The sequence below is a fragment of the Alligator sinensis genome, unplaced genomic scaffold (assembly GCF_000455745.1).
Source record: "Alligator sinensis unplaced genomic scaffold, ASM45574v1 scaffold434_1, whole genome shotgun sequence".
Taxonomy (NCBI): Eukaryota; Metazoa; Chordata; order Crocodylia; family Alligatoridae; genus Alligator; species Alligator sinensis.
This window is the reverse complement of record NW_005841994.1, coordinates 1,903,041-1,919,095: the sequence shown is the minus strand read 5'-3', so window position 1 is coordinate 1,919,095 and position 16,055 is coordinate 1,903,041. Positions and strand designations below refer to the sequence as shown.

Sequence of the window (16,055 nt, the reverse complement as noted above, 5' to 3'; positions counted from 1 at the left end):
CTTTTACTGTGTTGTTTTGATGTCATCAGTTAATTTGTACAAGATCCCATAGCATTGAGTCTTAGTGTAAATATGAAAAGCAATAGCTGTACCCCTTATTGAAACTGAAAGTTATTGAGTAGGAAATTATTTTATTAGACATCTGCAGAAGTCCCTTTCAAAAAAAAAAAAATCAGGAAATTTATTTATTTATTTATTTATTTTTTTTACAAGACATGGTATTTCAAGAAGCTTATTTTTCCCTATAGCATTAGCAGGATACAAGAGTTTGTGTACTTCTTTTGAAAACAAACACCTAGAGACAAAATAACGTGCTAGTACAAAAAATACCAGTTGGAGTAAAATGACATCAAGAAAAATGTTAAACTAAAGATGGAAACATAATTAAGAAGCAGGCTATTTATCCAAATAATAATATTTTTCTCCATTTTGCTACTTGCACATATATTTAATGAACACAATTAGTAATGTAGTTAGGACTGATATATCCATAATCTAAGTTTCAAAGCAACATCAAAGCTGTCAAACAAAAATAAATGGTCAGGAAGAATCTGCTTAAAGTGCTGACGGTCAAAACTTCCTTTTCTGGAGCACAGCTAGTATCAATACACCCAGGTCCCATTATCTGAGATTGCTTTTTCCACTCTGACTCCAGTATCTGCCTAAGTAGCAGTTGTTGTTTTCACTACTGAATAGAAAGATTCACCCTAATGTCAGACACAATGTTCGTAGGGGAACCACACAAAGACCTTACAGATTTTCTCATTTTGTTTTACAAACTTACATGTTTTACAGTTCCACTGAATGAATAGAAAATGTAACTATTGTGGAGGGAAGCTTAACAAGGAACATCTGCAGCTAGGGAGACTTGTAAATCCCTATGACAGGGAGAGGGAGAAACAGACAGACACTAGAAGTGCTAAATACAAACAAACTACTTTGGAAACAGAAGCTTCCATTTTATTTACTGACCGGTATTTCTTTTCTTATTTATCCCACTACTTTAGCTAGCAAATTCCAATATAAAGAGAATCATCAACAGACAACGAACAAGTATCAATTGCAGCGGTGGCAGCTACATTAATGGACTTGACAGGGTCCCTTCAGCTCCAGAAACTATGGATGAGTCTAAACCATTATTCCTAAATTGGAGTAAAAAATATACTAATCTGCCAATATGTCGGTCAGTCATCTGTTTCCCTTCAGTATCATCACCATAAACAGATTTATTTAAAAAAAAAAAAATTTATTTCATACTTCTCTAGTCCTAAAAACTAAAATGTTGGGCAGGGAGAAAAAGCCGGAAGTATTCCGTATGTAGAGATAAAGTCAGACAATTATCTGATAAACAGATGTTCTAATGACTAGGCTAATACTCCAAGTCTTCAACTTTTCATTGGTTTCTATTTGCCATCAAACTTAAGGCAATAATAAGCATAGCAATGCACCATATGAAGTGTTGAAATAAAGAGTAGAAGGTGATCTTTGATGCATGCACTTTTTTTGTATAGGTCAGTACTGAAAGAAACTAAAACTTCATTCACATACAGTGTCAAGTCAGAAATCTAACCCTGACCACAGCTACTGGAAGACTGAAACTATCACGGGCTGGGATCCCAAATAGTATCTGCTTCACACAGGGAACCTATAAATTAGCCAAACTATCTCACATTGTGTCAACATCCTGAAATGTTTCTAATGAGGTCTGCAGTCTGCTGAGCAATGACCACAAAAGGCATCTGAAATTTAACGCTGTTTACGACAAGTGATACCCAGTATTTGTTACTTTTAATAGCAATTTCTTGTAGTGAGAAGTAATGTCTCTAAAAACTGTTAAAGAAAACCAATGGCTGAGTGGAAAACAGTGTTTTGCCTCATGGCAGCTTTGGGTTCAAAAGCAATCTTATGAACTACCTTCTACAAACTGGTAATGGCAACAAATGTTATGAAATCAACATGCCTCGTCTCTGCTGAAGTGCAAAAGAGTAAGTGGGGAAAGAAGCCACGTCCTGTACATCTTGGTGGCTGATCCTCTGTGCTGCAACTTGGAAAACTGTCTTTCCAACTGCAGAAAAAAAACTACAGGAATTAAAAGCGATGCTACAAATTTGAAGAGAAATATATTAAAAAACGATGCTTAAAGGGGGAAGAGATGAAAGACCTGCAACTGCAGGAGGTGAGATCTTTTATCATACAAATCCTTATTACAGTGGAGGAAGAAAGGTGAGAGTTCCCCCTCAAAGGTCTACGGCCCATAAAACTTCATGCTTATATTTGTCCCATCCTTTAAGCACTTACAAATCCTGGAAAAAATAAGTAAAAGTCCAAATCTAAAAGATTACCCATCTTAACATTTCAAATGGATAATAAAATCCCTTTGCAAAGCAAAAATGCATCAGCAGTTGAATGTATTTTCAAGAATAACACATAGGAAAACCTAAAAGATGACCAGCATACACAGGGTATGTCCATACTATTTCAGTACCATGCCAGGGAGCCATATATCTTTCTGTCCATGCACGCATCTTCCTAAAATGGAAGCAATGTAGCACAGCACTGGGCACGTGCCAAGAAGCTCTTCTTGTTGTCATGTTTCCAGCCACACAAGGCCAAAACGCTCCCACACTATGAGCTATCAGGTGCAGTGTGCCCCACTGCAGCACTCCCTTGTGTGGCAGTGAGGTGGTGGAGACATGCCCACAGACCACAGGAGATATGTCACTACTGGTCACTTTTCTGTTAGTTGCATCTTACTTCAGATCATTTTTATAGCCTTGTTCAAAAGCAGCATGCAAAAAAGAAATCAGGGTGAGATGGGTCAAAACTACTGACAAACATCAGCTGTTTGAAGAGTTCCAAAAAGATTTCAAGAGCAAGTAAAGAAGCCAGTACCTGTTCTCAAGTGGTCAAATAAAAGAAGCATGCCCCCAGCCAGATATCTACAAAAGTAACATGAATGGCCCTTGTTGGAACACGATGTCAGCCAAAACATTAACTTACAAAAGAAAAGTACTGGAGGAATGCATCTATGAGATGTTTACTGTGGAGCTGACTAATCAGCTCCATAGAAAATGTCTCGGCATCTACATATGTGCCCCTATTAGGGCGCAGGAAACTAATAAACTCCACAGCAGGGAAGTATTTGTAAATACAAGTACTACCCTGCTGCAGAGATTTTTGTGCGCACCAGCGCATGTATAGATGCTGACTTGGCTGGCTAGAGCACAAGGGTGCTTAGAGTGCAGGGGCTGCCTGCTGGCTAGTGCTGCACTGAAGCTCCCTCATGCCTCAGCCAGCCCCTCCACAGCACATGGAGCCAGGGGAAGCAGCCCCAGGCTGGCAGGCTGGTCCCGGGGCCCCCTGCCAGCTGGGACTGCTGCAACCAAGCTCTACATGCTGCACATGATTAAACTCTGGAGCTGATTGCTCCGGAGTTAATGGCTCCCAGGAGCACATTCAAATGGTGTGTCTGGAAGCAAAAAACTCCAGAGCAATAAGCTCCAGAGTTTATTCATGTGTACTAATTGCATGTGTGGATGCACCTGAGAACTGAACTAAATCCAAAAATGCCAAAAGATACTAATACTCTTTTGTGAAGGAAAAAAAACAGGAGCTTTCATTTGTGTACCCAGGAGTCAAGTTGTACAAATTAGGAATTTGCACAGCCAAAGGTTAACAATTTTAATTCAAAATTGAAAGAGCAAAAGAACCTTAATTTATAGAATATCAAACTTCTTTTCTTCCCCTACTATAAAAGAAATGTATCTTTTTCATTACAATAGGAAGTGGAACTACCTTTGCAGAAACCAGAAGGTTGTACACAGAAGGGTTTCTCTGCATATGTTAGTGGAGTCGAGCAAGAACGCTCTTTTTCATGAAGGATATTTTAAAAATATGGCTCTGCATTTAAAGTTTGGTGAAAAATTAAGAAGTAGGAAAGTTAAGATAACAAACTTTCCTATGAAAAAGGTGTGCTTCATTACTTTCCGTGAGAAGTTATTTTTGATTCCAGCGGAATCTCAGTATTTTCATCTCAGTGCTTTAGGCAGAGACAGGCCCAACAAATGACTGACACAACAGGCCACTCTAACAGTCAGATATACGTATTGTGTATATATCAGTTCCTCTTTTAATGTGATCCTTAACTAGGTACTATGGACATCTAGCTATACACAGGAGGGGAGAAGGGGGGGGCAGCAGTTAAAGCACCCCTGCCACCAGTTTGAAAGGCAGGGACGCTGAATACACACGATGAGGAGGCTGCTGGAGTGTTTTAATTAGAACACTCCAGCACACTTGATTAATCTAATTAGAACACACTGGAGCAGGCATCCTGCACGTGTACAGGCACCCTTTATAAATAAATGGACCGCTAGTGCAGGGGTGTCTAGCCAATGTATACACTCATAAACACTTTGATTCTAGTCACTACATTTTATATTCACACAAACACACATTAAAATCCTTAAAAAGGAGTGAGTTCTACAGTAGGAGGCCCAGAAAACCAACAGAAGTGATATTTAATGTTGTTCTATAAAAATCCTAAAAGTGTAAATAAGTGTGTCTCAAAACAATTTATTTGTGAATTAAGGGAATCACACCTTTAAATGAATAGCTGGTCAGTAAAATTACAATTAAAACTAACCAAATATTTTGCTTTTCCCTGACCTTCCTTGGGGTTTCACCTTCACAAAAACCAAGCTTCAGCAAACGGCTGCCTATATAGTATATGGATTCCATGCCACCAGAAAAATGATACTGTGGAGATTAATAAATAAATAATGGATACAATAGATACTAAAGACTTGTGGCTTTTGTTCTGTAAAACATCTGAAGAAAAACTACTGAGACTTAACATATGAACGTATAAACAAGTTACTGCTATTTGGGTTGTTACTTTTATATTCCCCAAGAGATTCAAATAATTTTTAGACCTGAAACTTTACCTTTTTATCATCTTACGAACAAAATAGCTAGTGAAGCAAACTTTTCCACCCTGAGCCTACCTGAATACAGACCGATTAAATATCAGAAAAAATACAAACACGCTGGTTTAACTTTCATCTCTGCTAAGCAGCATGTTATGTTTGACCAATCAGAACTTTGCGCTCAGGTGAGATGTTTAAGTCCAGAGTATACAATTATTTTCTGGTACTTATAGAAGTTAAAATTAATTTGCATTTTTGACCAAGTAAACTGTGAGAGACAGGAGGTTTTCTGCAAAGTAAACACACATAAAATGAGGAAAACAGTGCCTACATGAATTTGTACTTTGGTACCTACCACATTTAATAAAAAATGTTCTGTTAAATGTATTGTGAAATATTTCCAAAAATGCACATACTTTTTCATGTAATTTGAATAAGTTTTAGTATACTTTACATATTTTCCTTTTTTCTGGGTTCATTTTTAAAACCACCATGGGCAATTACTATTTGAAAGCCTAAGAAGCTATATAAAATTTGCTGAAAAATATACTGATTACTTACCTGTACAATACTGAAATATTAATTGAATTATTATTATTGACTTATTAATTGAACTTTGGAGAAAACAAGAAAAGAAATACAAGCTAACACTAGCAATTTCTTATTTCACTGTGCACAAACTGTATTGCATGTATGGCCTGGCATATTTGCTACCCAAGAGGCACAGAACATTCTGTTGAAGAAATGCATACTTTATAATGACATAGCATACAGGCTGTGGTTCTCAAGAAAGGAAAATAATCAATCAAATAAAATGCAGAACTGGTTTTCAACAGTTATCTACTGAACTTTTAAAAATATAAAATACTTCCACCCTATAATAAATATGACGTGCAAAAAACAACGTGATCTGCAGATCTGCTGTGACAACCATGTTCTGTACCATTCTTTTACCACTGAATTGAAACAGCATGAATAGCAATTTTTTTTGGTGAAATCTCTCAAGCATGGGCAACTACATTAAGCTCTCAAATCAAAACACTAAGGTAGTGTGTGTTATAATCTATTTATCAAATGAGAATAGTAACTACAGAACGTATATATAAGAAAAACACAATTTTATATCAGAAGTTACCAGACACAGGGAGCAGATCATTTAAAAAAAGGGAAAAGAAGGAATTTTCCTAATTTCTTCCTCCCTCTGCAAATCATTACAAATATGCTGGACAGTAGTGCTAATCATTTGACCACTAATCCTAATGGAACAATCAATCAGTCAGTATATTATCAAGTATGTTCCTCTGCACACACAAATCTGTGGGTATCAAACAGAACAGTAAAACACTGGAGATGATGTTACATGTATTTTTGATTCAAAAGGCTAGTGAAGACAAACTGCTCCAGCTGGCCTTACTGTGTTGAATCAGCATCTCTGAAGGCAATGATTACTCTCAATGACTGACAGAGGATGCTGCTCCTGGAAAAAATCTCACTGTAATGAGCGACTAGAATGCAGAGGGAAAGGGAAGATGATTGTCAAGTAGACTTTTTCAGACATTGGTGCCAGAATGCATTATCCTAGTAATAAAACAACCATCATCATAATGCATGGTCAATATTCTAAATTCAAAAACTTCACAAGACTTGTTTGTTATGAGCAGGTCATTAAAAAACAATTCTTTCACCCAGGACACCTCCGCTGACTTTTCTGAGTAATAATCTGAAAACTTCTTTTGAAAGAATACCAAAAAGCTACATGTAATAACCTTGTTGTTCAGGAATCACTGTTCACTATTTAACGCACATCTTGTATATCACTAATATAAAGTTTTAGAAAAACTGCAGTCTTAGTATACCCAAGTTGTTTACACTGGCTGCATCAACATATGCACTTTACTGCAGGGTTGACTAATTAGCTCTGCAGTCACGCGTCACAGTCTATGTACGTGCCGGTATTAGGGCGCAGTAAATTAATTAACTCTGTCGTAGGATAATACTGTCAGGGACAGTACTATCCTACAGCAGAGTAATTTACTCCACCAGAATGCACATGAAGACAGTGACAGGGGCTGGCTAAGGCACAAAGGTGCCAAACTGCAGGGGCTGTCAGCCACCTAGCACCACACTGTAGCAACCCCATGCCCCAGCCAGTCCCTCTGCCACATGACACCGCCACCTGAAGCCCGGGGCTGACTCCCCCAGCCTCTTGCAAGCCTGGGGCTGCTCCGCCCCAGCTCAAAGTGCTGTGGTCCCAGGTGCGTGTGTAGACACTGTGTCCGCGAGCAGCTGACTCCAGCATGAACTACACCAAAGTTTATTTTTTTCACACTAATAGAACATATAGATGAACCCAGTGACTGTGAAAGTTATTCTCTCCTCCTGTTGTATTTTTCTTAGCTTTGATTCCAAGTTTCCTTATTTCTCAAATTCTACACATTAAATGCTGTTTTTCAATACCCACTTTATTTTCCTTGTTCACAACATTTAACTATTAGAGCCCTGTGTTGTTTCTTTTCTCATCTTCCAAATGTTTGCATCTTTTCCTTTTTATGCATTTCTTAGTATTAATTTAACTAATTCAATTCTTTCTGAATCCCCCCTTCTTTGTCTTTGCAAACTCTAGGAGTAAACACACTTTGACACTTGCAAAGCTTCATGTATGTCTAGCACCATTCAAACAACTGTATTATAATTATATGCTAGATAAGGGGAAGCCAACCTGCAGCACACTTGCCATAGGTGGTACAGGCAGCCTATGTGTGGGGCATATGACAGACAGGGGCGGAGCAGAAAGCAGAGCAACAAATCAGAGCACAGGAAATGAAGTAGAAAGCAAGAGCAGCAAATCAGGCAGGGGAAGGGGATCTGAGTGGCATTTGGGGAGGGTGCAGGGCTAATTTGTGACATGCCTACCAAAAAGGTACTAAATCATATTTTATGGCTGTCATCCTACTTAATTTCCTCCTTTAGGTTTTTGCCACCTTGAATTTTATCTACTACTTCCTCTTTATTTTCATTTATGCTACTGATATCAATGTCATGCTAGCCAGTTCTCTCCATCAGCTCCTTTCCTTTATTCAGGGTTATCTACAGATAAGTACTGACCTTCGCTGACAGAAGTTCCACAGCCTTCAACGTTCAAAATGATATCTTCATCTTTGTCATCTTTATCATATTCCAAAAGCATCCAGCTCTCCAAGTTATCACTTTCAGAAACTGTGCTTTCCTTCTCTTCCTCTGCCTCCCCATTTGAGCTATCTTCTATTACCAGAATTTCTTGGATCATGGAAGCCCCAATAGAAATTGAATTAGATTTCACATGCGCCATTTTCTCTTTGCATGAAGTTTCTCCCACCAACCTGTTAGAAGCCATGGAATTATGTTTAGAAGCTCTGGCACGATTCCTTGTGGAGTTTCCCGGACAATTAGATTTTTTATTTGGTAACAATGAGGTTGCTGTCTTCTTCACTTTACTTTTGTAAATGCTGTCTTCATCGGCTGTGTCAGACAAGATAATGACCTCAGGACCATCTGAAATCTGAATAAAATCACTGTCTGACAGTTCAATAATATTCTTTTCCCAAACCAGTTTATTGGTCAACAGTGAACTTTGACCTTCTTTCTTGACAGAGCCCACTTGCTCATTCTCTTCCTGTCCATTGATTTCCCCAAGATTCTGAGCATAATGGACCTGGCTATAGAGATGAAATTCTACTTCGCTGTCCACACTCAGTTCGCTAGATGACTCTTCACAATAAAGGTCATCTTCATACCCTTCTTCATAGGCATCTAGGTCTTCATACCCATCAAACATTTTGGAAAGAAAGTTGACCCGTATCTACAAAAAAATAAAACATCTCATTACCAAGACCAAGAAAATGAGTCCAGAAACTTCCTGAAAATGCAACACTTTTTCCCCATGAAAGTTAATGAGTTTTCACAGTCAGAAAGCTATCATCACAGAAAAAAAATTGTAATGCCACACAGATTTTACGGTAGGAAAAACATTAATTTTAAGAGTCACAATAGCAAACTTTACTGTTTAGACTGCACTTCTTTTTTCATTTTAACCTCATCCAATTCGACTCTTGACAGGAGCATTTAATACATCCCCAGCTTCTTATAAGTAACCAACTTTGGGCAGGAAAAATCCAGCTCACAGTTCTGGGCATCCTACTGAACTCTGGACCCAGAAGCAGCCGACACCACTTCCAGTTCTGGTTAATGTAATCAGTCACCTTTATACAGTGCTGTGAGCACATTAATTCATTCTACTTTTCAACAGATACAGGAGGATGCTACCCAATACTGCAGAAATATTTGGGAGTAGAAGAGTTGCCCAACTGGGAATGAATTTTCCAAGGACTCTATCTGAACATCAGGACAAAGTTCCAAAATTCAGAACTGTCCTAGAAAAACGTAGGGCTGCTGGTCACTTTACCTGTATTTCTCCTACAATGAGTTGAGAGCCAAGAAAATACTGAGTTTTATACTCAGTTCTTCCACTGACTGGTATTAATTTTGTGTACTGCACAGTCATTATTACTGAGCACTAGCAATGCCTCACAGCTGTCCCTGAAAAGACAGGAAAGTATCATTCACCTCTTTTCACAAACGTGAAAAGTAAGAAGCTACCCAAGGCCACTTTTGGCAGAGCTAGGAATAGAACCTGAGACTCATGCTTCCTCCAGTGAGCACACCTGCCTCTCTGAACAAACATAACAGATATTTACCACTAGCCAACATCTCCTCCAGTACCCACAATGGAACCCGTGGTTCCTGATTCACCAGCAAACAACTGTGTGACCTACTAACAGAGTATGGGTAATATAATCCCCAACAGTGGCTAGTTCGTATAGGAAACAACAGGCTCCTAATGTTTACCTCTTCAGCTCTGTACTGTGAATTGAAAAGACCCTACTTTCCAACTACACTGATATTGTTTTTTGGAGGAAAAAAAGGGAAATTACACACAAAAGCTCTGATGAAAAAGTGCTGAAACTGCTAAATACTGAAAGGTTAGAAATGCTTCTCTCTTCTCCCCCTAGCAATTCCTCCAGTTTAAGCCTTGCATTTCCTCACTTTCTCCCCACAAATGCATACTTCCTCATACCACCTACAATCTTGATTTTATACCATTACCTCACTAAATGGCTCTTCCCCCATCTTGGATCCCTATGGTGCTGCTGCACAGTGCACCTAAAGTGGGGGTCACTGGAAGAACCAGAGCCGGGCAGTGATGTGGGAAAGAAATTAGTTGGCGGTGCCTGGGGGTACTAAAGCCACATAGGCAGCATGGAAGTGCCAAGAACCTCTGGATTGAGGCATCAACACTTGCAAAATATGACTGAAGCTCAGTGCTGCATGCAGTCCTAGAAAAGTAAATGCCTTGGCACAGGTAACCAGCTCATCTGGTTCACTAGCACATCTTCTGCACCAAAGCACTGGCACATCACATGCACTTCTGGCACTGCTGCCTAAGTAGATTAGGAGCAAAGCCAAAGGAAGCCTTTGTATGTCCAAGTCACCACACAAGAGGCGCTAGCTCCTCCTATATCCTAAACTACCTACAAACCTGCAACCCCAGGGGATGTTCTTCTTCCCCACAACTTCCTGGCTCAGCATCTCGTGCACCCCAAACCCTAACCTCTATGGATGCCCCTCCTCTATAGCCCTCTAAAGCAGTACTCCTTCCCACCCCACCACCACATCAGCATTCCTGAGACAGGATAGCACCGGTCAGTAAAGTCGGCCAAAAAAGGAAGAAACAGAAAATAACCCACCAATTATAAAGGTTCTAAAGCAACCTGTATATATACACTGGTATATATACCTATATATGGCCTGTTCATGAGGTCATGGGGTCTCTTTTTTTGTTTGCTTTCTGGGTTTTTGCGGGGGGGTGGGGGGGAGGTAGGGGAGGAGCAGAAGTGAAGTTTGTGATTTTAGCAACAGGAGTCCAGGAAAAAAAACACTAAAGAAAAAATGACAAAGTTTTAAAAGGGAGCATTTTTAATATGTTTTAAATGTTTCGCTAAAAATATGACCTGGAAAATTAAATTGTTCCCGCAGAGTTACTGCCCCTAATTTGGAAGAAAAAATGTATTCATTTGTGTGTCGAGAGAGATCAACGTTACATGGTGAGCAGAGCAAGTAGGATTTTACAATTAATAGAATATGGCCTTCTAAAATATCATAAGAACCCAAGGAATTAAAACCCCAGAACAATCACATAAAATAGTACTCGAGTTTTGTTCAAGTTCTTAGCACTTTACACTGACAGATGGTGGCTAGGTCTTGGCTAAATACAGATACCAAAAATCCATATCTAGGAATCTTATATTTAGTCTTTATTTTATGGTAGCACAAGAGACCCAAGATCTCATTATGCTAGGATACTGTATACATGCAGAAAGACAAGCGAGTCCTTGTTTCAGAAGCTTTTAGTTTATGATGCCAAGTCAGAATTAATTTGAAAAAGAAGTACCCAATATGTGCACAAGTTTTTGCAAAAAATAAATGTAACACTAACAAAAATTGTAAACCAGGGCTTAAATATAAAACACAATACTTATGTCCATTGAACAAGGACGTCTGCACCTTCTGCACTCTAAATGTACACTCAGAATGCTCTACCTACTTCAACTGAGGTCTATTACTATTATTCAGCATCACCCCACAGATACAGAGGTCACTTCAAAAAGCCAGTCCAAAGAGGAGGTCAGCATCAGAACAAACCATTTTACAGCCCTGTTAGCTCTTCACAGCTAACAGAACTGTTTTCTAGCCTGGTGCCAGAGCCTTCAGAATTAATCCATTTGACATCTTTCAATATTCAGATAAATGACAATTTTAACATGCTAGCAGAACACCTTATGTCCCCCATGACAAAGACAAAATTATTTGTAGACTCCCTGAGAACACACTAATAGAAAGTCCTATTTACCAACAGCAGTGATCCTCAACCAGAGTGCCAATGCACTCTGGGGTGCAGGGTACAGGGGGTGCAATCCAACATGAGTACTGTCCAGAGTACCAACATGATTCACAAGATAAACCTAGAGATTTCAAATAGGAACCCATAACGTTAAAAACATTATGACCTGTTGTAGGCTTTCTGACTTCTGTAACAGAAAAATTGCGCTATTATATTTCCATACTCAAAAAGCAAGAGAAAATAGAGCTGGCTGGCATGTTCTAAGGGTGCCTTGAGTCTAATAAGGGGTGTCAGAGTCTAAAAAGGTTGAGACCCACCGACTTCCAGAATCAGTGCATTGATAATTTGATAAAACCATACAACCATCTCTTGATAACTAGGCTCGATGTAGTGAGTACTATAGAGAAGTGGATCACAGCCAAAAACATGAGCTCAAACTGAGACTGTTAGATCTCATGGCAGTCTTTGACACTTGGAGGTGAGCCCACAGCACCTTGTGATTTGTACAATAACAAAGATGGCTTAGCTCTGAACATGGGCCACTTCTAGCCCGGCCTACATTGTTGCAGCCACTGCTTCCCCCACAATGCTGACACCGCCACTCCATCCCAACACCTGACCATCACACAGGTAAAGTCCCCAGCAGACACCCCCCTCTCCCCAGGTCAGATAAAATGACACTGCAGGCAGCAGATGCCAACCCTATATATGCTCTTTCATTCTGCCCTCTCAGCCACCCAGAAGGTTTGAATGGATATTTGTTCCTTCGTCTTGAGCTCCAGAATACAGAGCCTTGTAGGGCAAATCTTCTCTCCTCTTTTTCTTCTGCATGCATGTCAGGCAATGAGGGAGATGAGAAACTATCAACAGTACAATAATCATAGAAATATAGGGCTGGAAGGGATGTCAGAAGGCCATTTAGTCCAACCTCCTGCTCAAGGCAGAATCACCACCGTTTAAAAGACACCTGACAACTGCCAAACATAAAACACTTTAAACTACCAATAACAAAATTCCACATTCTCTTGGCATTTGTTCTAATGCTTAGCCTCAGAATTCTTCATAACATCCAACCTAAATCTCCCCTCTTCCATTATTTCTTGTCCTGTTCTCCATGGAACCTGAGAATAGTTGATCACCATCCGGTTTATAATAATCCTTTTCATATTTACAGACCATTATCAAATACCCTTTTAAGTGTTTTTTTTCTCCAGATTGGAACAACTGGGACTGTTTAGTCTTTCATGTCATTTTTTGTAGGTTTCTTACTACCTTTGTTGCTCTCTTCTGAACTCTTTCTAATCTACCTACATCTCTTTCTTGAAATCCAGTGCCCCATCTGGACACAGTACCCCAGATGAGGTCTCCCCAGTGGTGAATAAAGGGGGAAAATTGCTTTCCAGGACTGACACTCCTGTTTACATATACCAGTACACTATATGCTTTTTGGCAACAGTACTATATTGTCCAATGTGAATCTCACACAGTTTGTGTACCGCTGTAATGTCTAGGTCCTTTTCTGCAGTACTGCAACCTGGGCAGTTGCTCCCAACCTAGTATTTGTGCATTTGATTGTTCCCTCTGAAATTAGGTACTTTGCTCTTGTCCTCATTCAATTTCATCTGATTTATTTCAGGCCATGTTTCCAATATAACAAAACCATGTAGACTTATAAACCTGTCCTCTATGGTGCCTTCTAGGAGCACAGAAAAATATGACTGGAAGAGACCTCATCCAGGTCAGCCACATGAACAAGGGAAGAACATCCGTGAGTAAACCATCCCAGTAAAGCGTATATCCAACCTACTCTTGATAATTTTCAGGGATGGAGACTCCACACCTTCTCTAGGTGACTCATTCCAATGCTTGACCACCCTAATAACCAGAAAGTTCCTCCTAATTGCCAACCTAAATTTCCCCTGCTGAAGCTTGAGGCTGTTGTGCTTCTTGTCCTGTCCCCTACAGCCACAAAGAAAAGCTCATCTCCATTCAGCCTTCAGGTATTCAGACTGTTACTAAATACCCCCTCAATCTTCTCTTCTCCAGGTTAAGTAACCTTAGTACTTCCAGCCTTTCCTTATAAATATTTCTTCCCAAGGTTATAATACTTTTTGTTGCTCTCTGTTGGACTCTATAATCTGTTCACATTCTTCTTGAAGACCAGGACATAACACTGGAGACAGTACTCCAGGTCAGGCCTCACTATTGCCAAATAAAGTATAAGAATCACCTCCTTTGATTCACAAGTGACAAGTGATTCACAAGTGACTCCTGTTAATACAATCCGCTGTACTATTGGCTTTTTTTGCAACAAGAGCACACTGTTAGTTCATATTCAAGTTATGGTCTACTGTAACCTCCAGGTCCTTCAGCACTGCAGAGAAGCCCAGCCAGTCATTCCCAGTCTTTATTTGTGCACACAATTATTTCATCCCAAGTGCAGAACTTTGCATTTGTCCTTGTTTAATTTCATCCAGGTGGTTACAGACCATTTTCCCAGCCTTCCTGTTTCCTCTCATTTATCTAGCACCTCTCAGGTAAGTTTGGCTTTTTTCCATAAAGAGCTTGCTATACTCTGAAGTTGGAAAGAGTCTTTTAAATGTGGTAGATAAATGTAGGGTCCCCTCCCAACTCTGCAGTCAGCTATAGCTCAAAGCTTCACAAAGCAATAGCCTACAGAATTGACAGAAGCTTTGAGCTATAGTGTCACACACTATATAAAATCAGCCTGTCAGCAATAAAATTGAAATGTCAATTTCATTCAATTGCTGCTGCTTAGAATGATCAGAGACATTTAAGCCTAATGAGAACAGTAGAAAATACTAAAAAACAAGGGATGAGAAAGGAAAGTCTTGTGCCCTGAAAGAAGACTGAAGAGCTGGAAGAGCAGCACACAGCACTAAGAGGATAGACTTTTGTAGACTTCTCAGGGTTTTCCTTTATTTTTCCCTTTTCCCCCTGCTTTTACTTACTCTCTTTAGTAATGTTATAGGCTACATCTAAGAGGACAGAAAAAAACAAACAAACTTGTGCTGTGCATTTTTATGGAGTATGGGCAAGAGAAGCCATCAGCTGTTTTCTAGGCATGAACAACAGAAAAGCTACTGTAAAAAAGTCAGTAGCTTAAGGAAACTGCACAAATTCTGTATGATCTCCATTTCAGATTAAATTACTAAAATTTGGATAACACCAACAGCCCTTCTAGGCCAGGCTAATAAAGTCTTTGTTACTTAATTAATAGGCTACGGTAACTACACAGTTCACATACCATGAATACTCCTGTTGGGTACTGCACACCTGCAGCTGTCATAATATTGATTCAAGCTGCTGAACTGAATAGAAGTTTTTGGAATTTTAAATGATAACAAAATTTAGTACTTGAGACATATCTATAACATAGAAATAATTGTCAAACAAATATTTTTAAATTAAAACACTGATATGTTATTTAAACGGAAGTAATTTTTAGCCACCCTGCACCAGAAGTAACACCCTTCCTTTGTGAAGGTGACACAGGGTGTACAGAGGGGCTGTCAACACAGAGAGGCTACGCTGGAGTAGGGGAGGGCAAGCATGAACTTAAAGCACTTTGGATGTTGGGGAATGTCCCTCCTACAATACCAGCATCCACACAGGGAGCCATTCAAAAATAGCTGTTTGGAATAAACTAATCCCATCAGTGGCTTGTGTAGATAAGGCACGATAAATGCCTTTCCCACCGGTACCATGTAAGCAGAGTACACCACTCGGCTGACCCCAGGGGTAACCTAGCTTGCAGTCACGGCTGCTTCTGTGCTAATGACAAGGTGACTTTGGAAAGGCCGAGCACTCATTTCGCAGCATTATCGTCTCCTGGCACATTCACAGTTTATTCCAAACGTGGAAAACCATTCCCAGCGCCTCCAAAGCTACTTGAACAAACAGAAACCGGGTCTTTTAAAGCCACGGCATTTCAAACAATCAAGCACGCTCCTTAAAAAAATAAAACCAAAAAAAAAACCCACCAGTTGCCCCTGCGCCACCCCCGAGGGGCTCCGGCCCGGCCCCCGCAGCCTGACAGACGCTTAGGGCTGTGTAAAGGCTGCCTGGCCGGGCGGGCAGCTGCGTCCCCGCAGCTCGCAGGCTGCAGGCGGGAGCCCGGCTCCGCGACCGGCCGGGACCGCCTCGCACCCGAGCGGCGCCCTGCGCCC

At 40.0% G+C, this 16,055-nt stretch overlaps 1 protein-coding gene across 3 annotated transcripts in view; it reads right to left on the bottom strand.

The window, feature by feature from the left end:
- ZCCHC7 (zinc finger CCHC-type containing 7) overlaps window positions 1–16,049 on the bottom strand; it is a 204,129-nt gene extending 188,080 nt beyond the window's left edge. For 2 of the 3 annotated variants that reach the window (XM_025201417.1, XM_025201418.1), the window contains exons 1-3: window positions 15,870–16,049; window positions 15,134–15,197; window positions 8,034–8,766 (exon numbers count right to left, since the gene is read on the bottom strand). In XM_025201417.1, the coding sequence (XP_025057202.1) occupies window positions 8,034–8,766; window positions 15,134–15,175 (775 nt within the window). In that variant the 5' untranslated portion in view covers window positions 15,176–15,197; window positions 15,870–16,049. The remainder of the gene's footprint in view (window positions 1–8,033; window positions 8,767–15,133; window positions 15,198–15,869) is intronic. The other variant, XM_006021452.3, reaches the window with a different exon arrangement.
- Window positions 16,050–16,055: the final 6 nt, after the last annotated feature.